Below are 15,414 nucleotides of genomic sequence, written 5' to 3'. Positions count from 1 at the left end.
ATTCTGTAGGGGAGAAGGTTTTAGGTTACATAACTTATGAAAATGTAATAGATAATTTAATAAGTTACTATGTTACTATAAAATTAGCCAGCAATTCTGAACTACAACTCCATCATTACCTACCATTGTAAGGTATTCTATGTATTTCTATAGATCTTCAATACAGGTTAAAAAAACGTTTCCATTTATAATTTTTTTCTGTATTAAAGCATTTATTAAGTAAATTATTTACTACTGATAAACAAAATTTTTATATTGAACTATTTTTTTTTTATTTCAGAAAGATATTTTTTTCATTCTTAAAAAAAACATTATATGTATATTTGAAATTCATATGAGTTTTATTACAATAAATTGTTGAGCTGCAAAGGAAATTTTTATTTTGAGTGTACAAATAATAAAATCAACTCTTTTTTTCTAGGATAAGCGAAGATGGATTAAAGAGGGTGATACTGGAACTCTTGCAGCTCAAACTAGCACCAAATGTAGATGGAAGAAAACCTATCCAATTAATGTCCCTAAGCTTAAAGTAAGGCAACTTAATTATATATTTAGAGGATTATCTTAATACTTAATCATCAAGGAGAAAAATATAACCCCTAAACGTTTTCTTTGTCTGTGTAAAAGAAAGCTGATGTTTTTTTCTTTCTTAATATATTCTAGTGTTGACCAGATCGTTAAAGGTAAACAACCCAACAAAGGGCAATTCTCCATTCTTGTATAAAAGCTTGATTTTTTTCCCAATGCATTGTAATATTAAAGCATATTATTTTAGTTTATGTTGCTACTACAAAACAAACCAGATCTGTAATGTAACATGAAAAAAATTTTCATGAAATATTGATTTTAGTGTGATATCCATCATTGTGGCCATCCTAACCTGGAAGATGGTAGTCATCCTCACCCTGATCCTAAGTACAATATAGATCTTGTTATTACTCCTGAGATTACTGCTCATCATGTTCCATTTACAAAAAGGCAATAGCTTATTAAAACAAATTATTTATTCTAATTTTATATAAATTAACTCAATATGTTAGATTTTGAATATTAACCTAACAACAATCCTTAGAAAATTTATTTTAAAAAATATAAATAATAGATATATATAAACTATTGATAAACTCATAGTGTTGTATACAAGTGTAAGGACAACCATTTCATTGAGAATACAGAAATTAATCCAACTAAAACAGAAATAAAGGTATAAATGCTTTATAATTATTTAGATTTAGCTTTAGCTTTACCTTATTAAATGTTTTTGTGAATAGAGTATGTTTATACACTAGCAATCCATTATTATTAGAACTCCTTCTCAATCTTATCTATATTTTTTCAAAACCTTTCAGCTAATCTATTAAAATCTAATTTATTGCCCATTGTCCGTTACCTACATCCCTAGAAATCCAATAGTCAGGTCACTACAGTTTTGAAAAAATGTAGTCTACAAAAAAACTGGGATGCTAAATCCATTAAAGCAATGCAAAAGGAAGAACAAATGAACTTTAGTTTTTGAAGAGTGTCAGAATTTAACAGGCAGAAAGAACTTTAATTTAGAACTGTAAACAAAATTGTACATATTTTTGTGTATGTGACTTTTAAAGGTCTTGATGTACAGTTGGAATAGCATAATATACTTTGGGACTTCAAATTTAATCTGATTTTTGTGTAAACTTTAGTATTTATGAGTCATGTTATTTTTCACAGCCTGAGCCTCTATCTATGTCAAGAACATTTTACAGTTAATTTGTTCATTATTATAAATATTTAAGATTTTATTTTGATTTAAGGTCCAATGTATGGCTGGTGAGGGTATCTATGCAATTCCGACTCAGTGGCCCAACTGTACAGAAACAGTATGGTGTGGTCCTCCTCCTGAACCAACTGTGAATGGTTCCAGAATTTGGTTGAATCAAGAATATGAGGTAATTGGGATTAATCCTTATACTAAAGTAACAGGATGTCTGTGTGTCTGTGTGTCTGTCTGTGTGTCTGTCTGTGTGTACCGAAGGATCTCGCTAACCGCTGAACCGATCGGGTTCTCCTTAACAGGGTAGATTCTCATAGGTCCCAGGAAGGTTTTTAACTATTTTGGGGGAGGGTACCTCCACCCTCCCAAGAGAAATCACAAAAAAATGAAATATTCTCGCCGCGTAGCGCTTGGCGCTGCGTAGACACATGAATTTGAATTTAAACAGCTGATCAAACATAGACAAATTATTTCTCAGATCAGATATCTTAAATAAAAAAAAACATTTAATTGCCCCTAGAGGCCTCTAGGGGCGTAGCCGCTAGTTTTTAATTAAAGAGACATGAAGTTGCAACAAAAAATCAAATAGTGTTTGCATTAAAAAATAGTATTCCAGTTTTGTATAATTTTTTTCAAGTAATAGAGTTTTTCAATTTTATCCCTCTTTTTTTCTATGGGAAATCTAATATTTTTTGTACAGTGATTTTGTGATTTTTTTTTTTAATTATAGCTAATAGATATTTTATGTTGGTAGTTAATTTGAATATACCATAAATCAATTTAGATAAGTGTTTCAACAAAAATGTAAGTTTATTAGTTATCATTGCAGATCTAATTTCATACCTCAAATGTTTTTTAAGAAGCATAAATTAAAGTATTGTTTCTTTTTAAAGAACAAGATTTTATTATTAATAATAAGATTTGTCACATTACATATTTCTTTAGGAAACCTATAATACAACTATAGAGTATAGATGTGTCAATGGATCTGAATTTGATGTAGACTTGGACAAGAAAGGAGATACTATTTTCCTGAGGACAAGGTAATCTTGAGAAATTTCTAACTTTATACAAATAATTGACCACAAATATTAGTAATACTTTCTCTATTATCTTTTAAATATTTAGGTGCCAATGGAATAAAATGTGGTTCCCTTACAAGAACACTCTACCTGAATGTAAAATAACTGACTGTGTAAAACCTTTTATAATTCCTGGGGACTCTTTTCTCAAGGTTAGTTCATACTTTGCATCCTTTTTTACTTCCACTAAAATGCAATTACAAAAACATATGAACACCTAATGCACTATGTTCCAGCCAGTGACAAAAATCGTTTTTTACATTTTGGAAAATACACTTTTAAACGATTGTTTAGTATTATACACAAGTTTTTGGAAATAAAGCCGAAAAAATTAGTTCTTTACTATGAAAAATAATAATAAATGTGTAATTAATGTGGAATTAAGTTCATTTTCATTATAGTAAACAACATTTTTAAGGTCAACTAAACTAAATATCAAATCAGTATGGACCCTTTATCTTTAAAGCTATTGTTAAAGGAAACCTGCAAGAAATACCAGGCTTTAACTGCTGAAAGACTGCCACAAGTAGACCCAATTCCCCAAATTTGAAGCCTTCAGCTTCTATAACAAAAAAGTTCTAGGCATTTTAAAATGACATTTTATGTACAATGAAAATTTTGAAAGAATTACAGTGCTAATGTTAGAAATTTTGAAATTAGATTACGTGGCCTAGAGACAAAATTAGAAGCTTATTTTTGTCATAAATTTAGGCAACCAGTAACTAATTATATTTTTACAAAAAAAATACCCATTTTTATAGTCAAAATCATTAAAAAAATTAGGTTTAACTTGCGTTGTATCAAATGTACTGTAGCCAATCAGAAGGCTGAATCAGCTAAGCAACCAATCACAGCTGAGTTTCCCCCTTTGTTTCCGCTATGATTTTCGTTTAAAAATGCAATTTAAATCGATTTTTTTCATGAATTTTGACTATGAGATGTGGTGTTTTTATTGTAAAAATGTAATCAGTTACCGGCAATCTAAGTTTCTGACAAAGATAAAGTCATAATTTTGTGTCTAGGCGACGTAATTTAATATTGTTTTTTCTTTTATAAGCATTGGAAATCTTTGAAAATTTTCATTATACATAAAATGCTATTTTGAAATGCCTAGAACTTTTTTGTTATTGAAGCTGAAGGCTTTAAATTTGGGGTATTGGGTCTACTTGTGGCAGTCTTTCAGCAGTTAAAGCGTGGTATTTCTTACAGGCGTCCTTTAACCCATTAGTGCCGAGCGCCACTTTTATGGACCGATCGAGCTGAAAATCTCAGGGAAGCTTTATAATGGTAAAAACGGAATTCCAATTTTTTTGTTTTGCTCTAGTGGCGTGCACAGGAAAGTTGCAATAAAACCCGGTTCGGCGCGAGTAAAAAAAACTTGCGGCATTAATAACCGTTTTTGGCGTTTTTTGGTGCTTTCCCCCGGCATTAAAGCCCGTTTGCGACCTAAATACCCGGTTATTTGGGCCAAAAAATTAAAAATGTAGTTTTTGAACGCCCAAAGTGAGATGAACACTTTTTAAAACTACGATACGATCCGTAATTGAAAACTACATAACCTCATGTAATTGATAGAGCTACAACTAACATACAAAACAATTTATATCACATTTAAGATTTTGGCTATAGGTACCACCCCTTTTTGGTTAATAAACCCGGTTTTTGTTGTTGTTGTAAAAAAGATCTATTAGTAAAACCGGGTAATGAAAATTTCAGACTTCCCCCCCATATGCCGAGCCGGGTCTATATAGAACGTAAAAAAACGATAAAAAAATCATATAAAAAATAATAATTTGAATAAAACGAATTCACAAATGAATGTAAATGCCAATAAACTTTAAATTTCACGAAAAAAATCACTAACTTTACTTCATAAACAAAAAAGTTGGGAGGGGTATTTTAAAATCACCTTGTTTTTCTTGGTTTTCAAATTTTGTTGAGCTATACTGGCAAACGGAAGTAAGCAAATCTGCCTGCTCCAGGGGGAAATGAAAACCAGGGTAGTAGAGGGGGGATTCATACTGAGAATGATGCAATCCTAAAACTGAGAACCGGTTTTTTTCGGCATTTTCTGGAACCGGGCGTTAAAAGCCGGTTCGTCACTAATGGGTTAAGTATTAATTTTTTTTGGAATTAGTATGTAATAATTTATATGTTTAGCCTTTAAAAGAAGTCAAATTTCCATTTTTTGTTGTAATTGTAATGGTTTTCTTAGCATACCCGATTTCTGTAAAATAAACAATTTTCTTCTAATGAAAATTTTACGTTTGGTTTCAGATCTTTTAAGAGCAAAAGATCCCAAGCAAATCCTCTAACATGGTGATATTAGATGTATGTGCAATATCAGAGAACTTTAGTCTGTTTATGCAAAATTATGAGAAGTTTCTTTTTTTAAGCACTTAATTAACTAGAGTCAACCAAAAAAAAACAATTTTTTAAGACACTAAAGTAATATATATTTCTTGTTATTTAAAACACCTATTCAATTAAACTTAAAGTAAAGAAAAGTTTTAAAATCAAATAAAAGATTATCCATTAATGCCTAAGTTCTTATCTTAACTATCATACCTTTTTATTGGGGGGAGGGGGTTGCTCGATTTATATCAATCTTGGATCCCATTAAAGCTAGAAGTCAAAAAATTTGTATGTGTTTTCCTTGATCAACAAAAAATATTCTGATTTTATATGTTTAACATTATCTACTCCTTTTACCCTTTTATTGAGCAACCTTTCACAAAAGGTTCTTTCATACTTATTAACAAAGAAGAGTAAAATTTATGTTGATTAAGATAGAAACTGTTTCCTTTAAAGTAAAATGAAAATAAAAATTAGAGTCTTACATAACTATGATCTAAAGGGATAAGACATTGGCCGGTAAATTAATGTACATCCCCAATGCTAATAAATAAAATTGCCCCTACATGTTGAAATTTTTGGACACTCAACCAACCAATCAAATTCAATAAAAGCCCCAAAAGTTGTTATGCATACAAAAAGAAAACACTAATATAAAACTTTGTGGACTAGTATAATAAACAGCCCATTGTTCCCTCCCTCCCAGCTTAAATATACACACAGAAAATGAGTAGGAAATTGACTAATCTGTATGTAAACTTTGTATTAGAAATCTCAAAATATAAATTTCAGCGGCGGCTCTCGGCGAGAAAACGACGGTAGATTTTCATGAAATTTTAGTTGGTCGTGTATTGTTGTTGGAATAGCTTAAGTTTAAAATTTGAAGTCTCTAAGTAAAAACTTGAGGTAACAGGAGCTTATTAAAGATTTCTGGAGACCTGCAGGATCAGGACCTCAAGTATCATACCTGGAAGTTGGAACCGGAAATTGACTTGAACACCTATGTATATTTCATATTGGGATGTAAAAGTATAGGATATTTTAGTATTTTGGTAAGATGAAATGTTAAGTTTAAGTCATAAAAAAAATATTTTTGCTCTATACCTGTATGATCCTTGCCAGGTATCCTGGCATCCTGTGCACGCCAGGATGGAGATATTCAACTTTCAGTTATGTGTCGTACCCAGTTTAAACAAGTCATCTTTCACACACAGAAAATGAGATAGAAAATACCAGAGGGGGGGGCGACCCCCCCCCCCCCCCCCAGACTGTTTGGGGCTAACAAACATTGTTAGTTGGGTTGTATAATATCTTTTGATATGATTCCCGTCAATGTAGCTTAAAAACAAAGGAGTTACAGCTTCTGAAATGTGCTTTTTAGACTATCTTTACACCCCCCTTTGACGCCCCTTGTGTAAAACCCCTATTATAAGTATTTTTCACCATTATTTGAAAAGATATATGTATACTTATTGCTATTTAAATAAAATTACATCAAAATTTTCAAATAAACACTCTCTATGATTTTTTGTAATTTTTCGGGATTTCTGGAATACAGTGTAATGGTAAATAGTAAAGGATAAGAAAAGTTTAAAATGCTTCTTGAATAATTTTGTATGTATAATAGTCTTTTCAATCAAGTATTTAGACAACAACATAAAAATGATATATATTTAACTTCTAAATTCTAGGAAAAGACTTCTGCCTGGACAAGAGTGGGCATGATGAAGGAGTATGAATGTCAAAATAAGCAAGGAACCAAGCACACAATGTACTTTGAAAAGGATAGATCTAAATCAGAGTTTTCCATGCTGTGCAAGGTAAATAAGTTTAAGGTGTTGACAGCCATGTCTTTAGCCAAACAGAAGGTCTGCAGCTAAATGCAAGGTTACAACTGTAGCTGAGGATAGCTATAACTTAATGCTAATTTGCAGCTGAAGCTCTTAGTGGCTGTGGCTGAAGGTTACTTAAAATACAGCGAAAAGGGAGAGGGGGCATATATTTTAAATACTTTTCCCCGTATTGCTTTAAAACTGATTAATATCTGGTGGATTTGAACTGGTTCTCAGCCATACTCAGAAATTATGCCTAGCGTTGTATTATATCCAATTTTCTGTGAATATAGAAATGTACAATTATAAGATTAAACCCCATTGTTTCAAGATGGGGAAAGCTGTTTAAAATACAATATGAGAAATAACTATTCTTGTATTTTTACTATTTTATTGTTTCAATTTAGGAGGATGGTCATTATGACTTTGTAAATGAGAGAGGAAATTGGCCAACTTGTCTTGTTGACATTGAGTGTCCTTTACCTCCACCTATACCAACTGATGAAGAGTATGTACTTAAAAAGGTAAAGTGTTGGATTCTACAACTTTTGTGATCTAGTCCTTTTTTACATCCAGTGTCATAAAGTGTAGCCTCTAACAGTGTGTCAATCAGAAATACATATATGATGTAAAAGGAAGCTGAATAAAAAATCTTATAGCCAATAAAAAGAATTCTTTTTATTTAGTAATTTAGTAAAATTAATGATTTTGAAGGATGATGGGTACGTGCATATAAAATACTTTAAATACCCTCTTCCTCCCTCAGCACTGGAAAAGAATCTTACTTCAGAACATAATCATACAACTTTTGATAGAAACTATGATGTAACACTTACGTAAGTATCTTTTATGAACCACATATAGGAGTCTTAAACTGTTTTAAACTATTTTTGAATGGGGGATAAAAAATATACTAGGACACCTATAGAATCAGACTGCAGAGCCCAAATTTGAATTAAGTCCCCAATAAACTTTTTTGGGGGAATTTAAAAATAAAATTTTTCTGTTGCTCTGGTCATTTTTACCAGATCAAAAGATCTTTTTTTACTTCGTGTAATATTGTAGCAATTTTATATAATTCACTTTATACTGATACAATAAAAAAAACATTACTCTGTTCAATGGAAATAATTTTCTTTTCTAAAACAATAAATTTCATTGAAAAATCTGACATAATACAATAAAAAGTACAATGCTGAATTTAAACCAATAAGAAATCTTCTTTCATTTCAATTCTTTATAATTTCGGAAAGAGTGTTTTCACAAAGTGACTTATTTCAAACGTAGTTAAATAATTTTATTTAATGAAAATGAAAAGAATGAAAACCCTACTCATAAAAGATACATACTTTTAAAAATATTTTTAAAAATATGTTTGAATAATCTTATTTTATATCATATTTGTATATGTAACAAAAATAGATTTGTTGTATTGCATAAACATTTGTTGTTATCTTAATTTACAGCCAATTTTCATGTGTTTTAATGTATAATAGACATGAAACATTTTTATGTTAATTCATTGATATATTGTAAAGAATTAATTTTTAATTAGTATTAATAGATAAAATCAAAAAACCTAATTTTAAAATCCTAATAAAAATTGATGTGGGCAATTGTTCTCATTTTCGGCTTTGCAGTAGGATTCTACAGGTGTCAAAGTATATTTTTGATATACCTTTCAAAAATAGTTTAAAAACAGTTTAATAAAATTGATATGTTTCTATTTTGTGTTCCTAATACAGACTTCCAATTAATTTTAAAGTATTTTTTTCATTAAAGGACGCCTGCAAGAACTACCACGCTTGAACTGCTGAAAGACTACCACAAGTAGACCCAATACCCCAAATTTAAAGCCTTCAGCTTCAATAACAAAAAAGTTCTAGGCATTTCAAAATAGCATTTTATGTACAATGAAAATTTTGAAAGTTTTCCAATGCTCATAAAAGAAAAAAACAATATCAAAATACGTCACCTAGACACAAAATTATAACCTTATCTTTGTCAGAAACTTAGATTTCCGGTAACTGATTACATTTTTACAATAAAAACACCAAATTTCATAGTCAAAATCTATGAGAAAAAAAAATCGATTTAAATTGCATTTTTAAACAAAAATCATAGCGGAAAAAAAAGGGGGAAACTAATACAAGCTCAGCTGTGATTGGTTGCTAAACTGATTCAGCCTTCTGATTGGCTACAGTACACTCGGTACAATGCAAGTTTATCATCATTTAGAATATTTATTTCATTAAATATAACAATATACAAAGTAAAACAAGGATGACAACATCCATAAAAGCGAAGCACTGAAACAGTAGGACAAATGGACATTAACACTTGTATAGTGTCTAAACTGAATTATCACAATATAAAAGTATAAGAGTCGAAGCAAAATTGTAGTTAAATTTGTTGAAAAACTTCTTGATACAGGATAATGTTCATTGAGTTTATGGACATACTTACATTTTTAGGATTTGATTATAGAGTTGCTTCGCTTAAAATATTGTTCTTTGTTGTCCCAGGAATCAATATACCAAAAATCAGATCAAATGGATAATTAGCTCACATAAGAATTTGCTGTTAAAAAATTAGAAAAATCAACATGTTTAAAATGGACGTACGGACATTCTGGTAATGATTATAGAGTTGCTACGCTTTCTAAATCGTACCTAACTACTACAGGAATCATCATGCAAAGTTTGAAATCGATAGGACAATTCTAACATGCCTAAATTAACGAATAAAAGCTATCTATCTCGGACAGACGTACGGACGGACGGACCGACCATAATTATAGAAAAGCTTCGCTTTTAAAAAAGTTATGATTATTGTTTTGTTTGTATGTTAGGTTAAATTAGTACATATTAGATTTTACATTTAATAGTTAAAGATAGTATTACAAAGTACTAGTTTTTCAGTTATAAGCATGATCGTTACGCAAGTTAAACTTAATTTTTTAAAATGGGTTTGACTATAAAAATGGGCATTTTTATTGTAAAAATATAATTAGTTACTGGCAATCTAAATTTATGACAAAAATAAGTTTATAATTTTGTTTCTAGGCCACGTAGTTTAAATTCAAAATTTCTAACATTAGCATTGAAATTCTTTCAAAATTTTCATTGTACATAAAATGTCATTTTAAAATGCCTAGAACTTTTTTGTTATAGAAGCTGAAGGCTTCAAATTTGGGGTATTGGGTCTACTTGTGGCAGTCTTTCAGCAGTCTAAGCGTGGTATTTCTTGCAGGATTCCTTTAAATTAAAGATTTTAAAACCAATATTGCAAATATATACCATACTATTTGAAATGATAGTTTCAACAAATTAAAAACCTTCTCTTAGTTATGGTTGTGGAGCAGCAAGAGAGTTTAAGAGTGATGATGGATCCTTTCATCCCATACAGAAGATGCATTGTCAGTGGAACAGACAATGGAACCCAACCCTCACAGAACTTCCAGTAAGAGTTTTTTGTTAACTTGCAGGCATTATTTGTATGAAATTTGTTGGAAAGTATTTTTAGTTTTAGGATTCTAATTTTATTAGTATGTTAGGAAGAGGTTACAAATATATGATTGTGTCACTAATAGTGATTTTATATGTAAAGTTTATTCTTTTGTAAACTATTTCTTCTCTTTTTATTTTACTTTACAAAGATGCTTAGGTAAATTTAAACTGTGATTTGAAAACAAGTACTTTTTAACAGGAATGTGATTGGGTTGGATGTCTTCGGCCTCCAGCTCCCCCAGAGGGAACTAATCTAATTCTCCTTGACTGGGAAGGAGAGGTCATGCCATTTGGGGGAATTGCCAGGTATAATTTCAATGACTTTTATTGCAATTATTTTTCTTTTAAGGAATTGTGTAATTCTTACTTACATTCTCAAGAATTTAAAGGTTTAACATTTTTTATCAATGCTGTTTAATCAAATACAAGTATGATGGACAGAACAATGATAATTTTATAAGGAACATGCTTGAAGAATATAGAGTATAAAGATTGAGCTAAAATAATAGTTGAAAGGTTGACAAATCATAAAAAAAAGATTGACAGACTATAGACAAATAGATGAAAAAAGACAGACAATATGAAAAGTGCTAATCTAAAGGAGCACCACTCACATCACCAATTGATATAGGTATGCCTGTCGAAGGGGTATGTTCTTTGAGGATGATCCAGAAATCTTGGAGGTCAACTATGAATGCAAAGATGGAGCTGGTGGCTCAAGGAATGTATGTACTGTTAAATATCCAATTGGTGGTTAGAAGAAGGCAATATTTATTTATTAATAGTTTTATGTATGCTAGCGGCTAGGAGGCTCTTGAGGGAGGAGTTGTTTTTGATAACCCATTTTTTTAATTTAGCTTTAAAAGAAAAAAGTAGAAAAAAATAGAAAAACATCATGTTACTTTACTATAAGGATTATGTATTAAAAATTGGGGAATAGTCCCTTTCATAACATCGCCCCATAAGGGGCGATTTGTTGTATTTTTAAAATTGCTTTTTTTAGGTTATCTTAGGTTAGGTTAGGTTATATTGGGTTAGGTGATTGCCCCACAGGGTTAAGTAATTAGCCCCACAGGGGCTAGAAATAGGAGAAAAGTTAATGTGAAAAATATGAAGAATCGCCTCATAAGGTGTGATGTTATGAAAGGGACTATACCGAAAATTGTTAGTACATACAAACTATTATATTTGAGCCCTTAAATGGTATTTGATAAAATTCTACTACACATCAGAGATATTTTACTATTCTGTTACTTGTCTGCTAAAATAATATGTTGTTTGTATACAATAATAATCCCTTGACTAAATAGCAGTACATAAATTATAATAAAAATAGACGAGGATTTTTCAATGCCCCTGAAGATCCTTCCAAATGGCCAAGATGTCTTTCAGGTGCACATTCTATATTCTATACTTTTTCATACTTCAAAGCCAAAAAAAGTAAAATTCAGTAAGCCTCTCTTATTTATACCTTCATTGAAATTGCAGGAATTAAACATGCAGAAAATAGTCTGTAATTTTATTTTTCGTATTTATTCGAATGCAGTGGATAGGAACCGGTTCTCATCCATACGAAAAAACTATGTCTAGCATCGTATTATATCCAGCTTTCTACGAATATAGAAATGTACAATCATAAGATTAAAACTAGTTTTTTTGCCAGTGACTTCGTCACCTTGGGGCTAAAAAAACTAGTTTTAATCTCATAATTGTACATTCTATATCCGCGGAAAGCCGTTTATAATACGATGTGAGAAATAACTATTCTGGAATTTCTGTATTTTTGTTTGAGAACAGTCCAAATCAATCCAAATTAAATACATATGTATTATGTATTATGTTTATAAGGATTTTAAATACTTAGTGTGCTAGATACACCGTTTATGATTTCTAACAAAGGCATCTATGGGGTCTTAAACCTAAATTTTTATAGAGCTGCTTAAATAAATCTTAATGAAATTTTAAAGGGAATTCTAAAATTTTATTATAAAGAGATTTTGTGGCAATACTTTTTCTGACAATAACAATAAAAGTATGCATTCTTAATTTTAGCTCCATTGTGCCCCAAACCACCACAGGTGCCTTTTGAGGGTAAAGTGGAGAATGATCCTCATGTTCAAAGCCTTCCTATCTCACACAGCTGCGGGGTGGATGGAGAGGTAATAATATTCAGTTTGTTTGCTGCAAATCTCTTACATAATTCATTTTTCTTAATTAAATTCAGGATAATGTAAAAACCTTTATCAAAACTAAAGATTTAACAAACATATTCATTTTATTTAAATCTAATTGACATTTGTTATATTTTAGGTATAAACTATTTTGAAAATTTAAAATTATTATTTTCTAAGGAAATGGAGATAAAATGCTTTTCTTTCTTGAATGTATATGTAAAATCTGCTTACTTTGGACGATATAAAAAGTTGAATAAAAAACAACTGTGCAATGGAGAACAAGGTATTATTTTCATCTTTCTTTTGATCTTCAAATTTATATGCTAATGAAACATTTATTAGATTTATTTATGACCTTTCTTTTTTATTTATGTAAAATTTTTCTATATAGCTGATGACCCAAAGGGTGGTCCAGATGCTGATTGTGTAGATACAAATGTTGTTCATAAATTAAGAGAAAATTGTCATGGAAAGGTAGAAATATTTCCAAGCCAAGTTATCTAAGATTGCAAATTTTATTGATCCAGGTTTACAAGTTTATTTTATAAATCACTTTTCATTTAGAAATCCTGCAAAAATACCTTTGAATTTGAAGATTATCCATTGAGTTCAACATGTGAAAGATATAGAAGAGAAATTAATGCAACATATATTTGTAGTAAGCATTTTTTCATCATATTCTTATCTTTGTGTAATCTAAAATATCACATAAAATATTACTTATAAATAACAATAATAAATCAGTAAACAATTAGTCTATTTGCAACAAGCTTTATTTAAACATTAAACATAATTAATTTAAACCTTTTTATCTATCAAATTCTTTTATTTAAAAAATTATAATTTTTTATTTGTTTGAATTTTTAACTTAATTATTTAACTAATGTTATATCCATCTAAAAATATTTTCATCACTTAAACCCTATATTTAATTTTAAATGCTATAGTTTTATGTAATGACTGGTCTACCCTATTGGACACTGAATCCAAATGTTTGAAAAGATCTCTAATTATAAATGAATGGGCTACTGCTGAAAGTCTGACAAACTCCACAGGATTGTACTCAATAAATTATGCATTTGTGTTCTTCTAAGCATGTATTTCTTGTTAATCTATGTTCAATCACACTTTTTAATTTTATTTACCATGAACTCAATATTTTATTAAGTTGTGAGGAAGTTGGTCTGTGTATAATCCTGCTATATTTAATCAGCTCTAGTTTTTTCTGTGTTCAAAAGAAATAAAGATCATATAATCAAAGAATCAGATGTCCATTTTTTCCAATTTACAATTCTGAGGGCCAGAGAGAATCAGCAAACAGCAATCTAGCAGATATATTTCTAATTTTATTAAAGCCTTTAAACTAGTTAATATCTGAATAAGTAATACTTTATATGAAATTTAAGTGTAATGGTGCTGTGTGGTTCTTACTTTCCTGGTTTCATTGAAACTTTTAATATGCACCATTAATCACAAAGTTTTATCTCATGAATTTTGAATCAGGTGCATATTTAATTAAAGATACTTAACAAATGAAAAAAGAATCAGAAAATGGCCACATATATTGTCATGTTTGGACTAAGTTTAGAACTGAAGCTGGTAAAAAAAATTGAGGTTTATCAAGTCCCATGCTTGGAAATAAAAGTTTGGATATTAGGGTTAAATAAATTGAGGCAAATAACTTATAGACGAAGAAATAAGGGCTCAACTAACAGTAACTTTGTCAGGAAAAGTGAGCAGGAAAAAGCATACTCTTGGAGACTTAGCTGGCAGGTAAAATTCCTTAATGTTACAGAAAAAAACTTGGAAGACATGTCAACATCAATAAGCAGCACATTTAATATAAAAGAAAGTACAGTCAACAGATAAAAATAAAGGGAACATGAAAGACAAACAGAAGGATTTAATTATTGTAGAGTATACTTATTAGCAATTTAAATCTTCACACAAAATTCCAGACTGTTGTTTGCTGTTATCAAAATAACCAGCCAACTAATTAAGCAACTAAATAAGTTCTTATTTAAATTTTATTATTATTCAGAGGAATAATGGACCCACTAGGAAGCCTATGTGGTATTTCAGCTTTATATTGGGCTCTATTTGAAACTGTCAAAACTAAAACAGGAAAAATCCCATGTTTTTTTGAACATTAGCTATTTTTTTCAAAATCGTATCCTAAAGGAAATTTTATATTTGTTGTATTTCAAAATCTAAATATCAAGGTCTAAAATTTTGCTAAACAAACATAAAATTGGAAGGAATATAGTTTTAGAATTATATCTATTATAGTTGTTAAACATAATACATTTCAAAGTGATAAACGTTATCTATTGGAATTGTTAATTTTGAGTTGGTAAGTTGGAGGATAAAAATTTCTTTAGATAATACATGAAATGTGATGAAACTAATAAACAATATGGATTTGTAACAACAATTCAGAGCTTCTAAAAATGACTTATGATGAAATGAGACAAACCGTATTTAATGAATTACACATTGACCCAGGAAATTATAAACATTCAGAATTTCTTTAATTCCAATAAAGAGAATTAATTGGCCAAAATTTATTATTTTGGACTTTATTATGGAATCAAAGTATAGAAGTAGGCAAAGTATGAAAGGTGTCACATTTAAATTTCAGCAATGAATGTTTTTAAGCTGCCATAAATAAGGGCTGCATTTATATATTGAACTTGATTTTTGGGTGACTTC

The 15,414-nt window shown here is 29.8% G+C and overlaps 2 protein-coding genes and 1 long non-coding RNA gene across 3 annotated transcripts; all 3 read left to right on the top strand.

Moving 5' to 3' along the window:
• Window positions 1-17: 17 nt before the first annotated feature.
• On the top strand, window positions 18-978 carry LOC145332095 (uncharacterized). Its single transcript, XR_013884025.1, has 3 exons — window positions 18-132; window positions 422-529; window positions 851-978. It is a non-coding gene; the product is annotated as an uncharacterized LOC145332095 (long non-coding RNA).
• A 157-nt stretch (window positions 979-1,135) lies between these two features.
• On the top strand, window positions 1,136-11,292 carry LOC145332094 (uncharacterized). The gene is made up of 10 exons (XM_080177027.1): window positions 1,136-1,204; window positions 1,791-1,925; window positions 2,696-2,793; window positions 2,879-2,984; window positions 6,879-7,007; window positions 7,427-7,543; window positions 7,734-7,855; window positions 10,367-10,481; window positions 10,728-10,834; window positions 11,160-11,292. The coding sequence occupies exons 2-10, from the start codon at window positions 1,800-1,802 to the stop codon at window positions 11,284-11,286; spliced, it is 1,047 nt and encodes a 348-aa protein (XP_080033153.1). The 5' UTR covers window positions 1,136-1,204; window positions 1,791-1,799; the 3' UTR covers window positions 11,287-11,292.
• A 576-nt stretch (window positions 11,293-11,868) lies between these two features.
• LOC145332485 (uncharacterized) lies at window positions 11,869-13,795 on the top strand. Its single transcript, XM_080177487.1, has 6 exons — window positions 11,869-11,920; window positions 12,581-12,687; window positions 12,880-12,985; window positions 13,094-13,176; window positions 13,267-13,360; window positions 13,650-13,795. The coding sequence occupies exons 3-6, from the start codon at window positions 12,883-12,885 to the stop codon at window positions 13,793-13,795; spliced, it is 426 nt and encodes a 141-aa protein (XP_080033613.1). The 5' UTR covers window positions 11,869-11,920; window positions 12,581-12,687; window positions 12,880-12,882.
• The last annotated feature ends 1,619 nt before the right edge of the window (window positions 13,796-15,414 follow it).

The sequence above is a fragment of the Acartia tonsa genome, chromosome 11 (assembly GCF_053477335.1).
Source record: "Acartia tonsa isolate MP-2025a chromosome 11, ASM5347733v1, whole genome shotgun sequence".
NCBI classification, from domain to species: Eukaryota; Metazoa; Arthropoda; class Copepoda; order Calanoida; family Acartiidae; genus Acartia; species Acartia tonsa.
Note: the sequence above shows the minus strand (reverse complement) of the source record. Positions and strands in the feature narration are given on the sequence as shown.